At 36.1% G+C, this 19,303-nt stretch overlaps 2 gene segments (V, D, J or C); both read left to right on the top strand.

The window, feature by feature from the left end:
- Positions 1-4,625, top strand: part of LOC111718855 — an 83,499-nt gene extending 78,874 nt beyond the window's left edge. The window contains 2 exon segments of the V gene segment in view: positions 3,925-4,272; positions 4,410-4,625. Coding sequence covers positions 3,925-4,272; positions 4,410-4,447 — 386 coding nt within the window.
- Positions 1-19,303, top strand: part of LOC100935631 — an 824,790-nt gene that overhangs the window by 69,726 nt on the left and 735,761 nt on the right.

The following is a 19,303-nucleotide window of genomic DNA, read 5'->3' as shown; positions in this document are numbered from 1 at the left end:
AAGAAGGCAGATGAAATTCAGTTTTACACTGACAGTAATAAACCAAAGAGCCTTTGTGGATCCCTGAAACTACTTACAGCCAAAGATCTACAATGTCTCTCAATTATTCATTGCTCTTGGAGCCATCTGGGTCTAATGACAAGATACAGATCAAAATGACTGGAAATGGCTCTGAATGCAGTGAGAGAACTTGACTTTTTAAGCTAAGGTCTTTAACGATTTCAGTATGACTGAAACAGTGCCCAATCAATTAAGTCTAGGTAAGAAATGAGGCAGAGAGTGACCTCTTTTACCTAGTCAAAAAGAAAAGTCTCCCAAGTTAAGGAGAAAACATTGGAAGCAACATGAAAAAATAATAAATCATAGAGGTAAAATAAAGATTTCCCAAGACTTAGAAGCTATTACCTTGAAGGACCATAGATCTTGGAACACTACGTGCCATAGAGCAAAAGAACAGGTGTTATGACCAAGAGTAACTTACCTAGCAAGGTAACATATAATTGTGAATGGAAAAAAATAAATTAACATTTGATGAACTGAAAAAGTTTCAGGTTTTTATAGCCAAAATCCCAGAACTTAAGAGAAAAGTTGATATATAACTTTCAAGAAATTTTAAGATAAATATAAGAGACTCAATAAGGCTAAATTGTTTACCTCATATATATGAAAATATTTGCAATACTCTAATGAATGTCATTATTATTTGGGAAGCTTGAAAGTAAGGCTACGATTGAGCTAAGGATAATGGGGTGATTCTTAAACAAATACACCTGTATAGCAAGAAATAATAGAAGTCATAAATGATAAGAAGTAATATCTCATAAAATGAGGCCTAAAAGGATAAAACTAGTAAGGAGGAGAACAGGTAGTGCACTACCTGTATGTATATTATATGTATACCCCCCTCCCAAAAAGGGAGGGGGGTATACATATAATACACAAACACAAATTGGGTATTCACATATATACGCATATATATATCTGTGTATATATGCATATATGTTTGTATATGTGTGTGTGTGTACATATATGTATAAATATCTTCTACATTCAGGAAGAAACAAAAGGCCACAGGATGAGGGCAGGGGAATAAGGGAGAGACTTTTAGAGGAGTGATCAGGTTAAGGAATAGGAGGACAAGGTAGTAGCAAGTAAAACAGAGGAGTGAGGAGAGATAGAATAGATACAGGGAGAAGAATATTAAGAAAAAGTACGAAAGAGGAAAATATACAAATAATTATAACTTAGAATGGGACAGATTTACCATAATATAGAAATGGATAGCAGATTCAAAATTTGAATTTCACAATGTTGCTTTCAGGAATAGTACACAATTATTTTAAAATAATTAATAATTTTAAAATTATTTTAAATTATTTTACTGGTTTACAAAAATAATAATAATAATGAAATTCATTTGGAAGAGCAAAAGGTCAAGAACTTCAAAGCATCCGGGAATAAAAGATATAAAGGAAGTAGATTCAGCAGTCTAAAACCATATCCTATATTATAAAGGAGATCTTTGTTGAAGTGTATAAAGAATAATTTCAATTATTTTGAACTAAAATTTTGTAATATAAATGAAATGTATGTAGTCAAGAATAGGAGGATCATAGAAAATTGAGGAAAAAATGTTCACAGCCAATCCTTCAGATCAGATGAAATGGAGTTAGGATACTGCTGTGGTGTAGGAAATGATAATTTTAGAAATATAGAAAGACTTTGACCTATGAAGGAAGATGCTACCCATCCTTTAAGAAACAGATGAAAAGTAGAAATAAGCAGAGTATGGCTCTCTCTCTCTCTCTCTCTCTCTCTCTCTCTCTATATATATATATATATATATATAGATAGATAGATAGATAGATGTCTATATGAATATGATATATACATATATATGTGTGTGTGTGTTTGTGTGTAATTGCAGCCTTCTTTAGAAAAGAAAAGAAAAAGGAGAGAAAAACAAATAATGCAACAAAGTGCACAACACTGAGCAAAAGAAAATCCACAAAGAAGCAAAGAAAACATGGGCTGCTCTGAAAAAATATGTAGTACTTATTACATAGATTTTCTTGTCATGAAAATTTATTGATTTCTATTGAATTTTCTATGGATTACTGTGTTAGTGGCAAAGTTTTTTTTTTCTTCATAATTTTGTATTTAAGTTTAAAATAAAAGAATTATTTTAAAATCCCAGGATTAATCTAATTCTGCTTCTTCTGTGTAAATTGAGGTGTATTCTAAAATTCAATCTAAGTTTTTGAGCTTTTGCTTTTCCAAATACTATTAACAATTGTAAAAATTTATAAGACTACAAATAATTCCCCAGTTGACAAGTTGTCAAAGATAGGAACAGGCATTTTTTCAATGAAGCAGTAAAAGTAAACATAGTCACATAACAAAAATGCTCTAATTCACTATTGACTAAGAGAAATACAAATTAAAACAACTTTGAGTTATCAACAAATATCTTTCAGAGTAGCTAACATGATAGAAAAGGAAATGACAAGTGTTGGAGGGCAGGGAATGGGGGAAAATTGGAACCTGATTTACTACTGGAGGAACAATAAAGTGATCCAAGAATTTTGGACAGCCATCTGGAAATGTGCCCAAGAAATTATAAAACTATGTAGACATTGTGAGCCAGCAATGCTTCTCTTAGATCTGTTTATCAAGGTAATAAGGAAAAAAGGAAAAGATCTGTAAAAACTAAAATATAATAGTACTTGTCTTTGTGGTGGTAAAGAACTGAAGTTTGAGAATATGCCCAATGACTGGGTCATTCATGGCTCAGTGAGTTATGATAGATGATTTTGATGGAATGTTACTGTCCTATAAGAAATGATGAGTCAGATGATCCTAGAAAAATATGGAAAGACTTATTTGAAATGATGAAGAGTGAAATGACTAGAAGAAAGATAATATTGTCCATTGTAAAAGGAATAATGTTCTACAGAAAACTTCGAATGACTAAGACATTTTGAGTATTATAAATACTCATATCAGTAACAAAGAAGCTATAAAAGAAGATATTATTCATATACAGAAAATAACTGATAATCATAAATAGTATAGTGTGGTGTGACATATAAATATATACTTATATATACATAATTATGTAATGGTAGCTTTCTATAAAGTGAATTAGGAAGAGAAGGAGAAAAATGTAAAATGAAAAGCAAAGAACAAAAGAAAACTTAGAAGAAAATGCAGAAAAACAGGATAGCTTTGAAAACAATATTTGTTATACTTTCAAAACAAGGAAACGGTTTGAAAGGGAAATTCATGTATTGAATCCTGTTTTCATGATGTGTCCATACATAGAAATGTTCCTTTTTGTGTCTCTCTAAATTAAAGTTCAAAATTAATAAAAGCTTAAAAAAGGAAAACATAATTAACCAAAATTACAATAAAACATTGATAACAAAACTAAATCATTATATAGCCCAAAGGGATTTTAGTCTGATACCACTGTTTGGGGGAATAGACAGGATAATATATCTTTTTATGAGTTGAATTTATCAATAGTCCAGCTATTTGAAAGGAAAGCTCTTAAAATCATTTTATCTTTCTACTTCCCCTTGCCTACATCTGTTGATTTGCATGTTTCCCCAGGGACAGCCACAGTTGCATAGACCCAGATAAATGCCAGATCATGGGTGAGGTCTCTGCTCAGCAGCATTCAAAACCAGAGGAGGAAATGGGGTCCCAGGCTCAGCTCCTCTGCTCTTTGTTGCTCTGGATCTCAGGTGAGGGATCCTGCACATGCTCCATTGCTTTCTGGCCATCTCTGGGATGTGTCTAGGGGAGGTTAGGAGAGAGGAAGAAAATTTGCTTTTTCCCTGTGTTTATTCTTTCTGAATTGAAAGTCTAGGATAATGAAGACATATGGATGGTGTTTTGTTTTTTTCTTTTTGATTCCAGGTTCCAGAGGGGCCATTGTGGTGACTCAGTCGCCAGAATTTTTGTCAGTGTCTCCAGGAGAGAGGGTCACCATTAACTGCAAGACCAGCTCGAGTGTTAGTAATTACTTAAATTGGTACCAACAGAAGCCAGGGGAGGCTCCCAAGCTCCTAATTTATGCAGCAACCACCCTGCAGTCTGGGGTCCCTGCCCGGTTCAGTGGCAGTGGGTCTGGCACAGATTTCTCCCTCACAATCAGCAACGTGGAGGCTGAGGATGCTGCAGTCTATTATTGTCAACAGAACTATGGTACTCCTCCCACAGTGATACAGCCCCGAACAAAAACCTGCCCAGTAGCTGCTGATGGAGGTATCACTGTCTCAGGGGCATCTCCTTCCCCTCAGCTGGGAGGGGGGCAGTTTGTCTGGGCTGCCTCAGGGGAGGATTCTAGGTCTCAGAGGAAGATTCTGGGGCTGTGAGAGTTCTGACCTTGTTTTCTTTTCCAGGCAAGAATCACAGTGACATAGAACTAATAAGTGGATGACACCCAAAGGTGGCTTCTCTAACCTAGACCTGAGCAACAATTCTGCTTCTAAATCCCCACAAGTGTTCTCATAGCCTCTGTTTGAAGACTTCCAGTTCAGGGGGACTAACTACCAAAGGAGTTACGTGGGGTAATAGACAGAGCCGTATTGTCAGTAAGACCTGAATTCAAAGCCAGTCTCAGACACTTTCTAGCTGTGTGATGCTGGGCAAGTTACTTTGCTTCATTTCAATTTTATTATCTGTAAAATGGGAATCTTAATAGCATCTACTTCCTGGGGTGGTTGTGAGGATTAAGTGAGATAATAAATATACAATGCTTAGCAGTGTGCCTGGAAGTACGCACTTTAGGAATGTTAGTTATTATTATTACCATCATCATCATCATTACTCCCTCCAGTTCTGGGTCATCAATTACTCTTCTTTCTACACAGTTCTCCTTGCCAAAGAATCTGTACTGAAGTCCAAACTCTGCCTCTATGCACCTTTTTTCACATTTCTGGGCTTTGGTACTGGGCAGAACAAGTCCCACCCCCATTCTTGTCACAGCCCCTTGAATGCTTGAGGGCAGGTACTCCATGCTCCAAGTTGGTCTTCCCCCAGGCTCTGCCTCCCTGGCTCCTTCAAACAACCTTCCTGTCTCTGGGCTTCTAGCCCTTTCCCCATCCTGGCTGCCTCCCTCTGCCTGGACACCATTCTGTCTCAGACTATTCTCCCATGGGGCACCCAGGAGGGAAAGCAGGATTCCAGGGGAGCTCTGACCAGGACAAAGTTAGAACAGCTTGGAACCTAGAAGGATATTACCAGCCTCCTAGAGATGGTTACAAAGGAGAGACACATGTCGGGCATGGCTACTCGGCAGATTCAGTTTGTTGGACTGTTTATTTGTGGTTCCACTAAAACCGAACACCAAGAAAGTGTCACAGTCTGTCAGACACTCGCTGCAGTCTGGGCCTTCCATTTCAGCCATTCATGTCCATGCAGTGAGATCCCTTTAGTCACATCCTTCCTAAGTTCTCTGAGAGGGCTCCACCCAAACCACTGGGCCACTTCTCTATTTTTCTAGACATCATCAGTCACAGTAGAGCATTGGAATCATCCAACAGTTTTCCCTTTCTCTTGCCACCTGCCACATTTGTGAGCTCACATTTTGGATAAGATACTTAATTCTTCCCTTTCTTAAGAATTCTTTGTTTCCATTTGTTCTTCTCTGTCACATGTCTCTTCTTTGACTCTCTAAGCACCACTAGGAAAATATGAAATATAATCACTGCAATGATGTAAATGAAAGCAAAAACATCCCAACAAAACTGAAGGCTTTATCCTTGCAATGGTTCTAACTTGGGAGAGGAGGTGAGAAATTGGCTCTTACCCTTTTGTGTTATATTGTGCTAATTTACTTGTTGATTTTTGTTGAACTCTATCTCCTGTATTTTTTTTATTTTTTAGTATTTGTTATACTCCTTTGATTATAGGACTACCCAGAGATACATGTGTAAATGAATTTAAAAAGAAAAGATATAAATAAATTTAAGTCAAAATATATAACCCATAATTTATGGATATAGCTATGTCTTTATTGAAAAAAATTTACAACACTGCCCACAATTTTTCTTTAGTTTTTGTTTTCAGAGGAGTCTTAGAAGAATTGGATGGGATTTGCTTTTGAATTAATATAAAAAGTTTAGCAAAAAATAAATGTAGAAATATTTTTTAAACTCAAAATAAGCAAAATTGCCATATAATAGAATTCATAAGTAATTATAATGCCATCTCTTGGGGAAAAAAACCTACATACCTAACCCCCATATAGACATTGTTTAAATGAAAAAACCAAATGAGAATGTCAAAATAACTCTATAAAGCAATTGAAAGAAAAATGTGATTTAAGGATACAAGTGTTCATGATTTCAACAGCACCTGAGTGACATTTATACATAAGGTCTGGTTCAAAGTAATGGAAGATCTCTGCATATAAATAGGGATATCTGTCTTGTGTATGTACATGTCAGTTTAATATTTCATTCCCTTCTAGTTGCATGCAAAACAATTTTTTTCACATTTGTTTTTAAAACTTTGAGTTTCAAATTCTCTCCCTTCCTCCCTCTTATTACAAGGGCACATATGAAATTAATGCAAAACATTTCTGTAAAAGTCATGCTGTTAAAGAAAACATAAACTCCCCATCCTCTTAAAAACTGATGAAAAATAAAATTTTCAAAAAGTTTGTTTTAATCTGTATTCAGACTGAGTAAGTTCTTCCTTTAAGTATGGATATAATTTTTCATCATGGGTCATTGTATTGTTGAGAATAACAAAGTCATTCCCAGGTTATAATCTTATATTATTCCTGTTACTTTGTACATACTAAATTTTACTTTGCATTTTCAAGTTTTTCTATGAGGAATCTGCTCGTCATTTCTCATAGCACAATAGTATCCTGTCTTAATCACATAACACAATTTATTCAGCCATTCTTCAGTTAATGGGTTTTTTGACCTGGGGAAAGAGGTACTACAAATATTTTTGTTCATGTAGATCTTTTTCTTTTCTTTCTTTTTTATATCTCTTTTGGGATACGTGCCTAGTAGTGTTATTGTTAGGTCAAAGGATATGCATCGTTTTATAGCCCTTTGGGCATAGTTTCAAATTTCTCTACAGACTGGTGGAATCATTTCACAATTTCACCAACAATGCCTTAATGTTTCATTTTTCCTATATTCCCTCCAATATATGTCATTTCCTTTCTGTCTTACTAGGAAGGCTGGGCTTTAAAAAAGAAATCTAAACTTGAACATAAAAAAATATTTCCATACATTCTAAAAGAATACAAAAATAATATATTCTGCATGAAATTCTGAACATCTCTTTCATGCTCCCAGATTTCCTAGATCCAAAGTTAAGCACCTTTGCATTGGTGTTTACATTCATGTAAATAAATTTGTACTCTCAAAAGTTCAGTCAAAACAAAACAAAAACTAAATCATACGCAACTTTTATGTGTCCTGCTTTTCTGTACTTTCTGTACAGAATGAAGAACCTGTTCATTGAAACATATATCTGTGTACCTTGTATCCATCACTTTCTGCCAGAAGGTAGCTAGCACACTTCCTCATAGATTGTCTGGAGACCTGATTGGAAAGAATCTTGATTATTATATTGTTCATAGTTTTCTCTGTCGTTTGCTGGATCCCTACTCAGATCTTGCCTCTAACTGTAGGTGCCCTTGGGGTTCTGTCCTGGTCCCACTTCTCTTCCCCTTCTATACATCTTCATCTGGTTACAACATCACACACACACACACACCCTGATTTCATTACCATTGCTTTGCTGACAGTTCACAGATCTGCTTTCCCTGTGCCCATCTCTCTGCCACCCTCCACACTGGCATCTCCAATTACTTGTCAGGCTTAATTGGAAACCCAGTAGACATATTTAACTCAACATATCCAAATCATAACTTATTGTCTTTTCCATTCAGCCTTTCCCTTCTCCTACTTTTCTCAGTCTTGTAGAGAGCAACAGCTGTCTTTGAAATCCCTCAGATTTTCACCTGGGAAGCATCTTTAACTACTCCCTATCTCTCATTGCCTCCCCCTATCTAAGCTGCTACCAAAAGCATCATATCCCCTTTGCAGCATCTCTTAGACATGTCCCCTCCACACCTTAGACACTGCCATCCCACTGGTGGAAACAGACACAGTAAACAGTGACGGGGAGGAGCAATGGGGACATCTGCTAAGCAAGTCATGTCTCTGTCACAGTGACCCCTGAGGGGCCAGGAAAGTAGCAATGATGGAAAGAACGTGCACAAGCTCTGGGAGGTCAGGCAAAGGTAGAACCTGTAGATGTCTCTGGGGAAGGGGCTGTAAACTGATGAGGAACAGTATGGACTATGAGAGAGAAGTTTTCTTTCATTTCTATATCCAGTTCTGGATTGAGAATCACGTGCCTTTAGGGGCTTTTTATTTTTTATTATTAATTTTTGGAGTCAGTCAGGTTTAATTGACTTGCCTAAAATCATACAGCTAATAAATGGCTGAGGTCACATTTGAACTCAGGTCCTCCTGACTTCAGGTATTGTATTCACAGTGTTCTACCCAACTCCCAGGGGCTTGCTAAAAGATCCTGTTACTATTTTATTTGCATGTGAATTTATACCCCAGTTCTCAAACAATCTCTGAAGTAAATGAGGAAGAAGGGGGGGGGGGGTTCCTTACTGATTAGGGCCCACCCAAACCTTGGTTTCTTATAGTGTCATTTAAATGAATGAATAAATTAATGAATTTTTTAAAATGCAGATTAGGCATTTATTATTGGCCAAACCCTGAACAAAGAGCTGGAGGTGCTAGAGCAACAGTAAGGTGCTCTCTACTCCCTAGGAACTCTCTAGAGCAATTGGGAGAAGATGTCACCTATTGGAGAGTTCAGCTGCAGGTTGGAGGGAAAGGCCTTGGAGTTCTCCAAGTAAAGCAGTAAAATGATGTGAATTCTGCTTCATTAATGTTGTTTCTTTTAATCATACCAGATCAATTCCTGGTGCTGAATCATTTGAAATTTCCAGGGACTTTGTAGCAGGAACATTTTTTAAAAGTTTTTTATTTACAAAACATATGCATGGGTAATTTTTCAACACTGACCCTTGCAAAACCTTCTTTTCCAAATTTTCCCTTCTTCTCCCCATCCCCTCCCCTAAGTGGCAGATAGTCCAATACATGTTAAATATGTTAAGAATATATGTTAAAACTAATATATGTAAACATATTTATATAGTTATCTTGCTGCACAAGAAAAATCAGATCAAGAAGGAAAAAACTGAGAAAGAAAACAAAATGCAAGCAAACATCAACAGAAAAAGTGAAAATGCTGTTATGATCCACACTCAGTTCCCACAATCCTCTGTCTGAGTGTAGATGGCTCTCTTCATCAATGAACAATTGGAACTATTTTGAATTATCTCATTGTTGAAGAGAACTAAGTCCATCAAAATTGATCATCACATAGTCTGTTGTTGCTGTGTATAATGATCACCAAATTCTGCTAATTTCACTTAGCATCAGTTCATGTAAGTCTCTCCAGGCCTTTCTGAAATCATACTACTGGTCATTTCTTACAGAACAATAATATTCCATAACATTCACATACCAAAATTTATTCAGCCATTCTCCAATTAATGGGCATCCACTCAGTTTCCAGTTTCTTGCCACTACAAAAAGGGCTGCCACAAATATTTTGCACATGTGGGTCCCTCTCCGTCCTTTAAGATCTCTTTGAGATATAATCCCATCAGAAACATTGCTGGGTCAAAGAGTATGCACAGTTTGATAACTTTTTGAGCATAGTTCCAAATTGCTTTCCAGAGTGGTTGGATCCGTTCACAGTTCCACGAACAATGGATCAGTGTCCCAGTTTTCCCACATCCTCTCCAACATTCGTCATTATCTTTTCCTGTCATCTTAGCCAATCTGACAGGTGTGTAATGGTAACTTAGAGTTGTCTTAATTTGCATTTTCTCTGATCAATAGTGATTTGGAATACCTTTTCATATGACTAGAAATAATTTCAATTTCTTCATCTGAAAAGTGTCTGTTCATGTCATTTGCCCATTTATCAACTGGAGAATGGCTTGATTTCTTATAAATTTGAGTCAGTTCTTGTAATCTTCTCTAAAATGTAATGTTCTCTCAGACCAGGTTTCTTGGGGGGGCTTCTGGAGGCAGCCTTCATTTCAGTTCAGTAATCCCCCCAAATGAAGCCAGAAATTAAAGTTCAAATCCTTTATTGTCTCTTTCCAAGTCTTGTCTCTTTTCCTGGGACCCGGTTAACTTTAATAGAAGCCTATCTCTCTCCTTGGTTCTGAGAGCTCCTGTCGCTAGTCCTTTGCCTCTGCCAGCTTCAGCCTCCAGCCAGCACAAAGGTGGAAGATGGAATTAATTTGTTTCCTACTCCAAGAGCTTCTAGTGGGCTTCTCCTTACTGACCCTGACAGCTCCTTCTTATATATCCCACACTGAGTATACACCAATCATTATATCACTAGGAAACCATTATTTGTTGTAAGATTAAATCCATGCTAAATTAGATTTAACCACTGTCTCCTCAATTCTACTTACTTAGCACCTTGTATGAATCCTAACAAGTTCTCTATATATTTTAGAAATGAGGGCTTTATCAGAGCCTTTGAATGCAAAAAGTTTCCCCAGTTTATTGCTTCCCTTCTAATCTTGTCTGCATTAGTTTCATTTGTACAAAAACTTTTTAACTTAATATAATCAAAATTTTCTATTTTGTGATTAATAATGATCTCTAGTTCTTCTTTGATTGCAAATTCCTTCCTCCTCCACAGGTCTGAGAGGTAAACTATCCTATATTATTCTAATTTGTTTATAATATCTTTTTTATGTTTAGATCATGAACCCATTTTGTCCTTATCTTGGTATACCATGTTATGTGTGGGTCAATGGCTAGTTTCTGCCATACTAGTTTCCAATTTTCCCAACAGTTTTTGTCAAATAGTGAGTTCCTTATCCCAAAAGCTGGGGTCTTGGGGTTTGTCAAACACTAGATTATTAAAGTTATTGACTATTTTTGTCCTTTGAAGCTAACCTATTCCACTGATTAACTAGTCTATTTCTTAGACAATACCAAATGGTTTTGGTCACCACTGCTTTATTTTTTTTTTTATTATTGCTTTTTATTTACAAGATATTTACATGGGTAATTTTTCAGCATTGACAACTGCAAAATCTTTTTTTTCCAATTTTTCCCCTCCTTCCCCCCATCCCTTCCCCCAGATGATAGGTAGACTAATACATGTTAAAGTATATGTTAAATACAATTTATGTATACATATTCATGCAGTTATTTTGCTGTACAAAAAGAATTGGACTTTGGAATAATGTACAATTAACCTGTGAAGGAAATAAAAAATGCAAGCGGACAAAAACAGTGGGATTAGAAATGCTATGTAGTGGTTCACACTCATTTCCCAGAGTTCTTTCACTAGGTATAGCTGGTTCTATTCATTATTGAACAAATGGAGCTGATTTGGTTCATCTCATTGTTGAAGAGAGCCACATCCATCATAATTGATCATCATATAGTATTGTTGTTGAAGTATATAATGATCTCCTGGTCCTGCTCATTCCACTCAACATCAGTTCATGTAAGTCTCTCCAGGCCTTTCTGAAATCATCCTACTGGTCATAACAATAATATTCCATAACATTCATATGCCACAATATATTTAGCCATTCTCCAATTGATGGGCATCCACTCTGTTTCCAGTTTCTGGCCCTACAAAGAGGGCTACCATAAACATTTTTGCACATATAGGTCCCTTTCCCTTCTTTAGGATCTCTTTGGGTTATAAGCCCAATAGTAACCCTGCTGGATCAAAGTGTATGCACTATTGGATAACTTTTTGAGCATAGTTCCAAATCGCTCTCCAGAATGACTGGATGTATTCACAATTCCACCGACAATGTATCAGTGTTCCAATTTTCCCACATTCCCTCCAGCATTCAGAATTATCTTTTCCTGTCATCCTAGATAATCTGAGATGACCACTGCTTTATAATATAGTTTCAGATCTAGTACAGCTAGAACACCTTCATTTTTTTCCCATTAGTTTCCTTGAAATTCTTGACCTTTTGTTCTTCCAGATGAATTTTGTTGTTATTTTTCTAGGTCATTAAACTAGTTTCTTGAGAGTTTGTTTGGTATAGCACTAAACAAATAGATTAGTTTAGGTATTGTTGTCATCTTATATTCATAGCATGAACTTTCTTCTGCAGCCAGGGCAACTGGGTAGTTGAGGGAAAAGTCCAACAGTATTTGCATCAACACCATGAAATGACTTCTTTTGGTTGTACTGCTATAAATGCTACAAATTCCTGCCTGATGATCAGACAGTCATATTAATCTCTGTGAACTATTGGGGAGTAAAATGACAAGTCAGTGCGTCTGGCTACAATGGAGAATAACACCCTTGAAATCACTGACCACATACGTGAACCTTCCAGTCCAGTCCCACTCTGGTTCTGAACTTCCATGGCATCTCTAGGTTTTCAGGGTTATAGGGACAAAGGAGGCTCTAACTTCACTTCAATATCCCTTTCTCAGGGTCCCAGAAGGGGGACTGCTGCACTAACAGAGCTCAGTGCTCTGGGCTAGCCAGGAGGAGAGATCATTGAGACCTGCTTCTGAGCAAAGGCCAACCTTCCCGGGAGATAAATAAATGCTGCTTATCATTTTAGGAAAACCCTCATTAATTCCTATGAAATCTAATGTCTTAACAGGAATTAGGTTTCTATTTTCTCAAAAATCCATTGATCAATAGATTGCATCTATTCAAATTAGTTTTATTATTGATATGATCAAATATGCCAGTAGTTTTCCTGATATTGAACCAAATCTACTTTTCTGGTATAAATTTGATTTATTTATAATGTATTATCCTGCTGGTATATTGTTATCTTTTTGATAATATTTTAAATATTAAATTTAAATAATATTTTAAATAAAATGTTGGCTTCAATATTCATTAGAGAGATTGGTCTCTAATTTTCTTTTTCTATTTTGGCTCTTCTTGCTTTAGATATCAGCACCATATTTGTAGCATGAAAGGAATTTGGCAGACTTCTTCTTTACCTATTTTCCCAAAGAGTTTATATACTATTGGAATTAATTATTCTTGAAATATTTAGTAGAATTCACTGGTAAATCCATCTGGCCCTGGAGATTTTTTCTTAGGCCATCATTGATGGCTTTCTTTTTTCTAAAATTGGATTATTTAAGTACTTCTGTTATTCTGGGCAATTTATATTTCTGTTGATATTCATTCATTTTACTGAGATTGTCAGATTTCATGTCATACTAGCTCCTAAATATTCCTTTAACTTCTTTATTGTATTTAAGTTCAGCCTTTTCATTTCTGGTGCTGGTAATTTGATTTGCCTCTTTTCTTTTTCGAATCAAATAAACCAAAGGTTTATCTATTTTGTTGGTCTTTTCATAAAACCAACTCTTAGTTTTGTATATTAGTTGAATATTTTCTTACTTTCCATTTTTAATCTCTCCTTTGATTTTTAGAATTTCTAACTTTGTATTTAATTGGGACTTTTAAAATTTTCCCTTTCCACCTTTTTTGGTTTCATGTACTATTCATTGATCTCTTCTTTTTCTATTTTATTCATGTAAGTATTTATTCATTAAAGTATTAAGTATTCATGTAAGTAAAATTTCCCCTAAGAACTGCTTTAATCACATGTCAAAAATTTTGGTATATTGTCTCATTATTGTCACTCTCTTTGATGAAATCATTGATTATTTCTATTATGTGTTGTTTTACCCACTCATACTTTAGGATTAGACTTTTTAAATTTCTAATTGGTATTTAATCTATCCTTTCTTAGCCCTTTATTGAATGTAATTTTTATTGCATCACAATAAGAAAAGGATCCATTTGCTATTTCTGTCTTTTTTGTATTTGTGTGTCCATTGTATATACATATAATTTATATATAAATACATATAATACACAAACACAAATTATATGCATATATACATATTATACACATAAATCTGTATATATGTTTGTATACATTATGTGTGTATATGCATGTATGTGTAAAAAACCTACATTCAGGAAGAAACAAGAGGGCCAGGGGATAGGGGCAGGGGGATAAGGGAGAGATTTTAAGAGTCAGGTTAAGGAATAGGAGGGCAAAATAGTAGGTAAGTAAAAGAGAGGAATGAGAAGAAATAGAGTAAATAGACGGAGAAGGATACTAAGGAAAAATAGGAAAGAGGAAAATACCCAAGTAATTGTAGCTTAGAATATGAATGGACACACTTACCATAAAATAGAAAGGGATAGCAGATTTAAAAATTTGAATTTAACCATAAATTACTTTCTGGAACATTATACAATTATTTTCAAATTATTTTACTGATTTACAAAAAAAAAAAAAGACAAAGTTTATTTGGAAGAGCAGAAGATCAGGATCCTCAAAGAACCCAGGAATAAAAGATATAAAGGAAATAGATTCAGCACACTAAGACTAAAATCTATATTATAAGGGACATTATTGTTAAAGTGTAAAAAAAATAATAATTTCAATTATTTTGAACTAAAATTTTGTAGTATAAATTAAATCTTTGCAGTCAAGAGTAAAAGGACTGCAGAAAATTGAGGAAAAAATGTTCATAATCAATCTCTCAGAGCAGATGAGATTTAGTTAGAATACTGCTGTGGTGAAGGAAATGATGAACTGGTTGATTCAGAAACGTGGAAAGATTTGAATCTATCAAGGATGATGCTACCCAGCTTTTAAAAGACAGATGACAGATGGGAATAAACTATATATATGTGTATATATATATATGTATAAGACTGCACATGAGTGTATATATATATATATATATGTGTGTGTGTGTGTGTGTGTGTGTGTGTGTGTGTGTAAATGAAACCTTCTATAGGAAAAGGGGGTGAAAAGGAGAGGAAAAAAAGTAAAAAGTGCACAGCAAAGAAAAAAGAAAATCCACAAAGAAGCAAAGAAAATGTGGGCCATTCTCAAAAAAATATGTAGTATTTTTTACATAGGTATTCTTGACATGAAAATTTATTTTGTTTTGAATCTTCTATGAATTGCTCTATAATGGGTAAGGTTTTTCTTTTTACTTTGCCATTTTGTCTTTAAGTTTAAAATTAAAAAATACGTTTTAAAAAATAACTCAGGGAAAATGTAATTCCACTTCTTCATTTTACAGATAATTAAATTGAGATCCACTCTATTTTTTAGACAATAAAAATACTGATGATTTAAAAAAAACAAATTTATAATATAGTAATTCCCTAACTGATAAGTTGTAAAAATATGAATAAGCATTTTTCAATGAAGTAATAAAAGTATAGTCACATAACAAAAATGCTCTAAATCACTATTAATTAGAGAAGTACAAATTAAAACAGCTTGGAGATATTGACAAATAACTTTCAAATTGACTAAAATGATAGGAAAATGATAAATGTTAGAGGGAATAGGGAAAATTGGAACACTTATTTACTGTGGGTGGAACAATAAACAGACCAATCAATTTTGGACAGTGATCTGAAAGTGTGCCCAAGAAGTTGTAAAACTGCATACATACTTTGAGCCAGCAATGCCTCTCTTTGATATGTTTATCAAGATAATAAGGGGAAAAGCAAAAGAACTTTAAACAAAATATTAAAATATAAGTAGCAGCTGTCTTTATGCTGGCTAAGAACTGGAAGCTTAGGAGATGTTCAACAAGTATGTGATGATTCAGCAAGTTGTGATAGTTGATTTTACTGGCATACTATAGAGTTGTAAGAAATGATGAGTTGGGTGATTTTAGAAAAATATTAAAAGGCTTGTTTGAAATTATGAAGAATTAAATTATTAGAAGCAATGTATTATTATCCATTATAAGAGCAATAATATTGTAGGGACAACTTTAAACACCCAAGTCATTTTGTGTATTATGAATATTCACATCAACTACAAAGTCCATGAAGGAAGATATTATTCACATGCAAAGAAAGAAATGATGAACAGAAATAGGCATGATATAACATGTATAAACATAAACTTACATACACATAATTATGTTTAGTGCTAGCTTTCTGTACTGTGAGTTGGGGGACAGGAGAAAAAATAATGCTAAGTGCAAAGCACAGAACAAAAGAAAACTCAGTGTAAAACTAATTATACAGTTTCCAAAAAAAAAGAGAGAGAGAGAGAGAGAGAGAGAGAGAGAGAGAGAGAATTAGTAAGAAAGGAAAATTCATGTTGTTACATTGAATCCTGTTTTCATGGTGTGTCCCATACATAGAAATGTCCCTTTGTTTCTCTATGGTTAAAGTTAAAAATGATAAAGGCTTTAAAAAAGAAAAACATAATTAATAAAAATCACAATATATATATATATATATATATATATATATATGTGTGTGTGTGTGTGTGTCATTGATAACAAAACTAAGCCAATACACAGGCTACAGGGGACGTTGCCCAACATGACAGTTTTGGGGAGTAGACAGGATTATAGTGTCTTTTATGCATTAAAATTATCGATAATCCAGTTACTTTAAAGGAAAGCTCTTAAGATCATTCTGCCTTTCTACTTCCTCCTACCCCCATCTGTTGATTTGCATGTTTCCCCAGGGACAACCCTAGATGCTCAGACCCAGATAAATGCCAGCTCATGGGTGAGGTCTCTGCTCAGCAGCATCCAAGGCCAGGGGAGGAGATGGGGGCCCAGGCTCAGCTCCTCTGCTCTCTGCTGCTCTGGATCTCAGGTGAGGGAGCCTGCACATGCTCCATTGCTTTCTGGCCATCCCTGGGATGTGTCTGGGGGAGGTTAGGAGAGAGGAAGGAGATTCGGCCTGTTCCCTTTTGCTTGTTCTTTCTGAATTGAAAGTCTAGGAAAATGAAGTCATATGGATCATGTTCTGTCTTTTCTTTTTGATTCCAGGTTCCAGAGGGGCCATTGTGGTGACTCAGTCTCCAGAATTTTTGTCAGTGTCTCCAGGAGAGAGGGTCACCATTAGCTGCAAGACCAGCTCGGGTGTTAGTAATTACATAAGTTGGTACCAACAGAAGCCAGGGGAGGCTCCCAAGCTTCTAATTTATTATATAAACAACCTGCACTCCGGGGTCCCTGCCCGGTTCAGTGGCAGTGGCTCTGCGACAGATTTCTCCCTCACAATCAGCAACATGGAGGCTGAGGACTCTGCAGTCTATTACTGTTTTCAGAGCTATAACTATCCTCCCACAGTGATACAGCCCCGAACAAAAACCTGCCCAGCAGCTGCTGAGGGAGACATCAGGGTCCCAGGAGCCTCTCCTTCCCCTCAGCAGGAACAAGAGCAGCTTTTCTGGGCTGCCTCGGGGGGGGGGGGGGGGGGGGGGTTTCCAGGTCTCAGAGGAAGATTCTGGGGCTGTGATGAGTTCTGACCTTGATTTTTTTCCCAGCCACTTTTACAGGAGTGACACAATCTAAATAATTTGTTCACACCCCAAAAGTGGGTTTCTCTACCTCATACCTGACCAAGAACCCCCTGTTCAGATGCTTAAGAAATGCTCTTGTAGCCTTTGCCGGGAGAACTCCGATGCAGGGGGACTAACTGCCAAGGAAACAGTGGAGGGAGCCAGGTACATGGTCAGGAAGGCCTGAGTTCAAGTCAGCCACTTCCTAGCTGTATGATGCTGGGCTAGTCACTTAACCTTTGTTTCAATTTTCTTATTTTGAAAAGGAGGATCACACAGCATCTGCCTCCTGGGGTGTTTATGAGGATCAAGTGAGAAAATAACTGATAACTGCTCCCAGTGTGGCTGGCACTTAGTAGGAGCTGTAGGAACAGTAGCTCTTATAATTATTGATGTCTCCAGGACTGGATCATTACCCTCCTACATAGTTCTCACTGCCAGTGACTCTCTTCTTAGCTTAAGTCTGGACCGGGTCTCTCTGCACCTTTTCCCCTTTGCTCATGTTTCTGGGCTTTGAAGATCTTCAAAAACAATGATCTGAAGACCAAGTATTGTTTATTCTGCAAATTTCAGTTTATTCATGCAGGGAAATGTAATGGGCTGAGGCTTGAGTTGATGCACTGAGGTTCCAAGCACGTGAGGCTAAATAGTAATTGGACTATAATCTATTAATATACATGCTTGAGTAAAGAATGGCCCCCACCCACTCTCTGTGCAAGTCCTAATATGTTGTATAGGAAATGACGATTTTGGTGGGTGGAGGCAGAGAGACAGGAAGAGAGGCAGGGAGAGATTGGTCTGGGTTCCATACTCCTAGCTGCTGGTCGTGTGGCTGCTGGTCTAGCTAGCTTCTTGGCTCTGGTGCACACATTGCCATCGCCCATTCTCTTCCACCTCCGATCTTTCTTCACTGAGAATAAAGATTGACGATTTTCCCCTAACCTGAATTCCTGACTCCGGCTGATTTTAAAATACGTGGCCTTCACTGGGAAAAAAAGTAAAAAAGAGATAAATAGTGTTTGATAATGGAACTAAAAAAATAAAGGCAAGAATGAGTCCTCAGAAGAAAAGAGACAAAAAAGTGTTAGGAGAGGATTTGGATCAAGAAGGCTTTTAAGCTTCTTTCCAGCTGTAGAATAATGATGCGAATTTATGAAATAAATTTTTTTGTTGGTTAGAGCTACATGTAGTAGTCAAAGGTGCACCTGGTAATAATGTAATTATTCCTCCCTTGTTCTATTCTGTACTAGAGAATAACATACTATCACTGGTATATTGAGTGGTTATCGTATATTATTTGGTCAGCAGGTGGTGGTCTATACACATATTAATAACCTACTCCATTTATTTCTCAAAAGAAATATTTCCTCAAGACCAGTACTTCAAGTAAATTCAATTTCAACTGAGGTCTACCAGTATTACATGAACATACTCCAAAATTACACAAATAAAAATCTTTCCTCAACTTCTCAAGCCCCAAATTGATAAACTTGCCTCAATTGTCTCTCTAGTTTTGAGAATTATATCAGAGAAGTGAGGCACAAGGGAATGGGATTTCAGTGAGGACGGGCTGTGCAGTCACCAGCCCATCTTTTTCCTTCAATATCATCGGGGTCTCATGGTAAGATATAGATTAGAACCAGTGGAGATGGCTCTGGAGGAAGTGAGAGTCCTTGGCATTTTAAACTAAGGTCTTTAACAGGTTTCAGTCTGACCCAGGCAATGCCCAATCAGTCATTAACTCTAGGTAAGAAATGATGCAGAGAGTGATCTCTATTACTTACTCTTTCAAAAAGAGTTTCCAAACTCACAAGTTTAGGAGAAAATATTGGAAGCAACATG

This window comes from Sarcophilus harrisii, chromosome 2 (genome assembly GCF_902635505.1).
Source record: "Sarcophilus harrisii chromosome 2, mSarHar1.11, whole genome shotgun sequence".
NCBI lineage: Eukaryota > Metazoa > Chordata > Mammalia > Dasyuromorphia > Dasyuridae > Sarcophilus > Sarcophilus harrisii.
The sequence above is the reverse complement of the archived record's forward strand: the minus strand, read 5'-3'. Positions and strand labels throughout refer to the sequence as shown.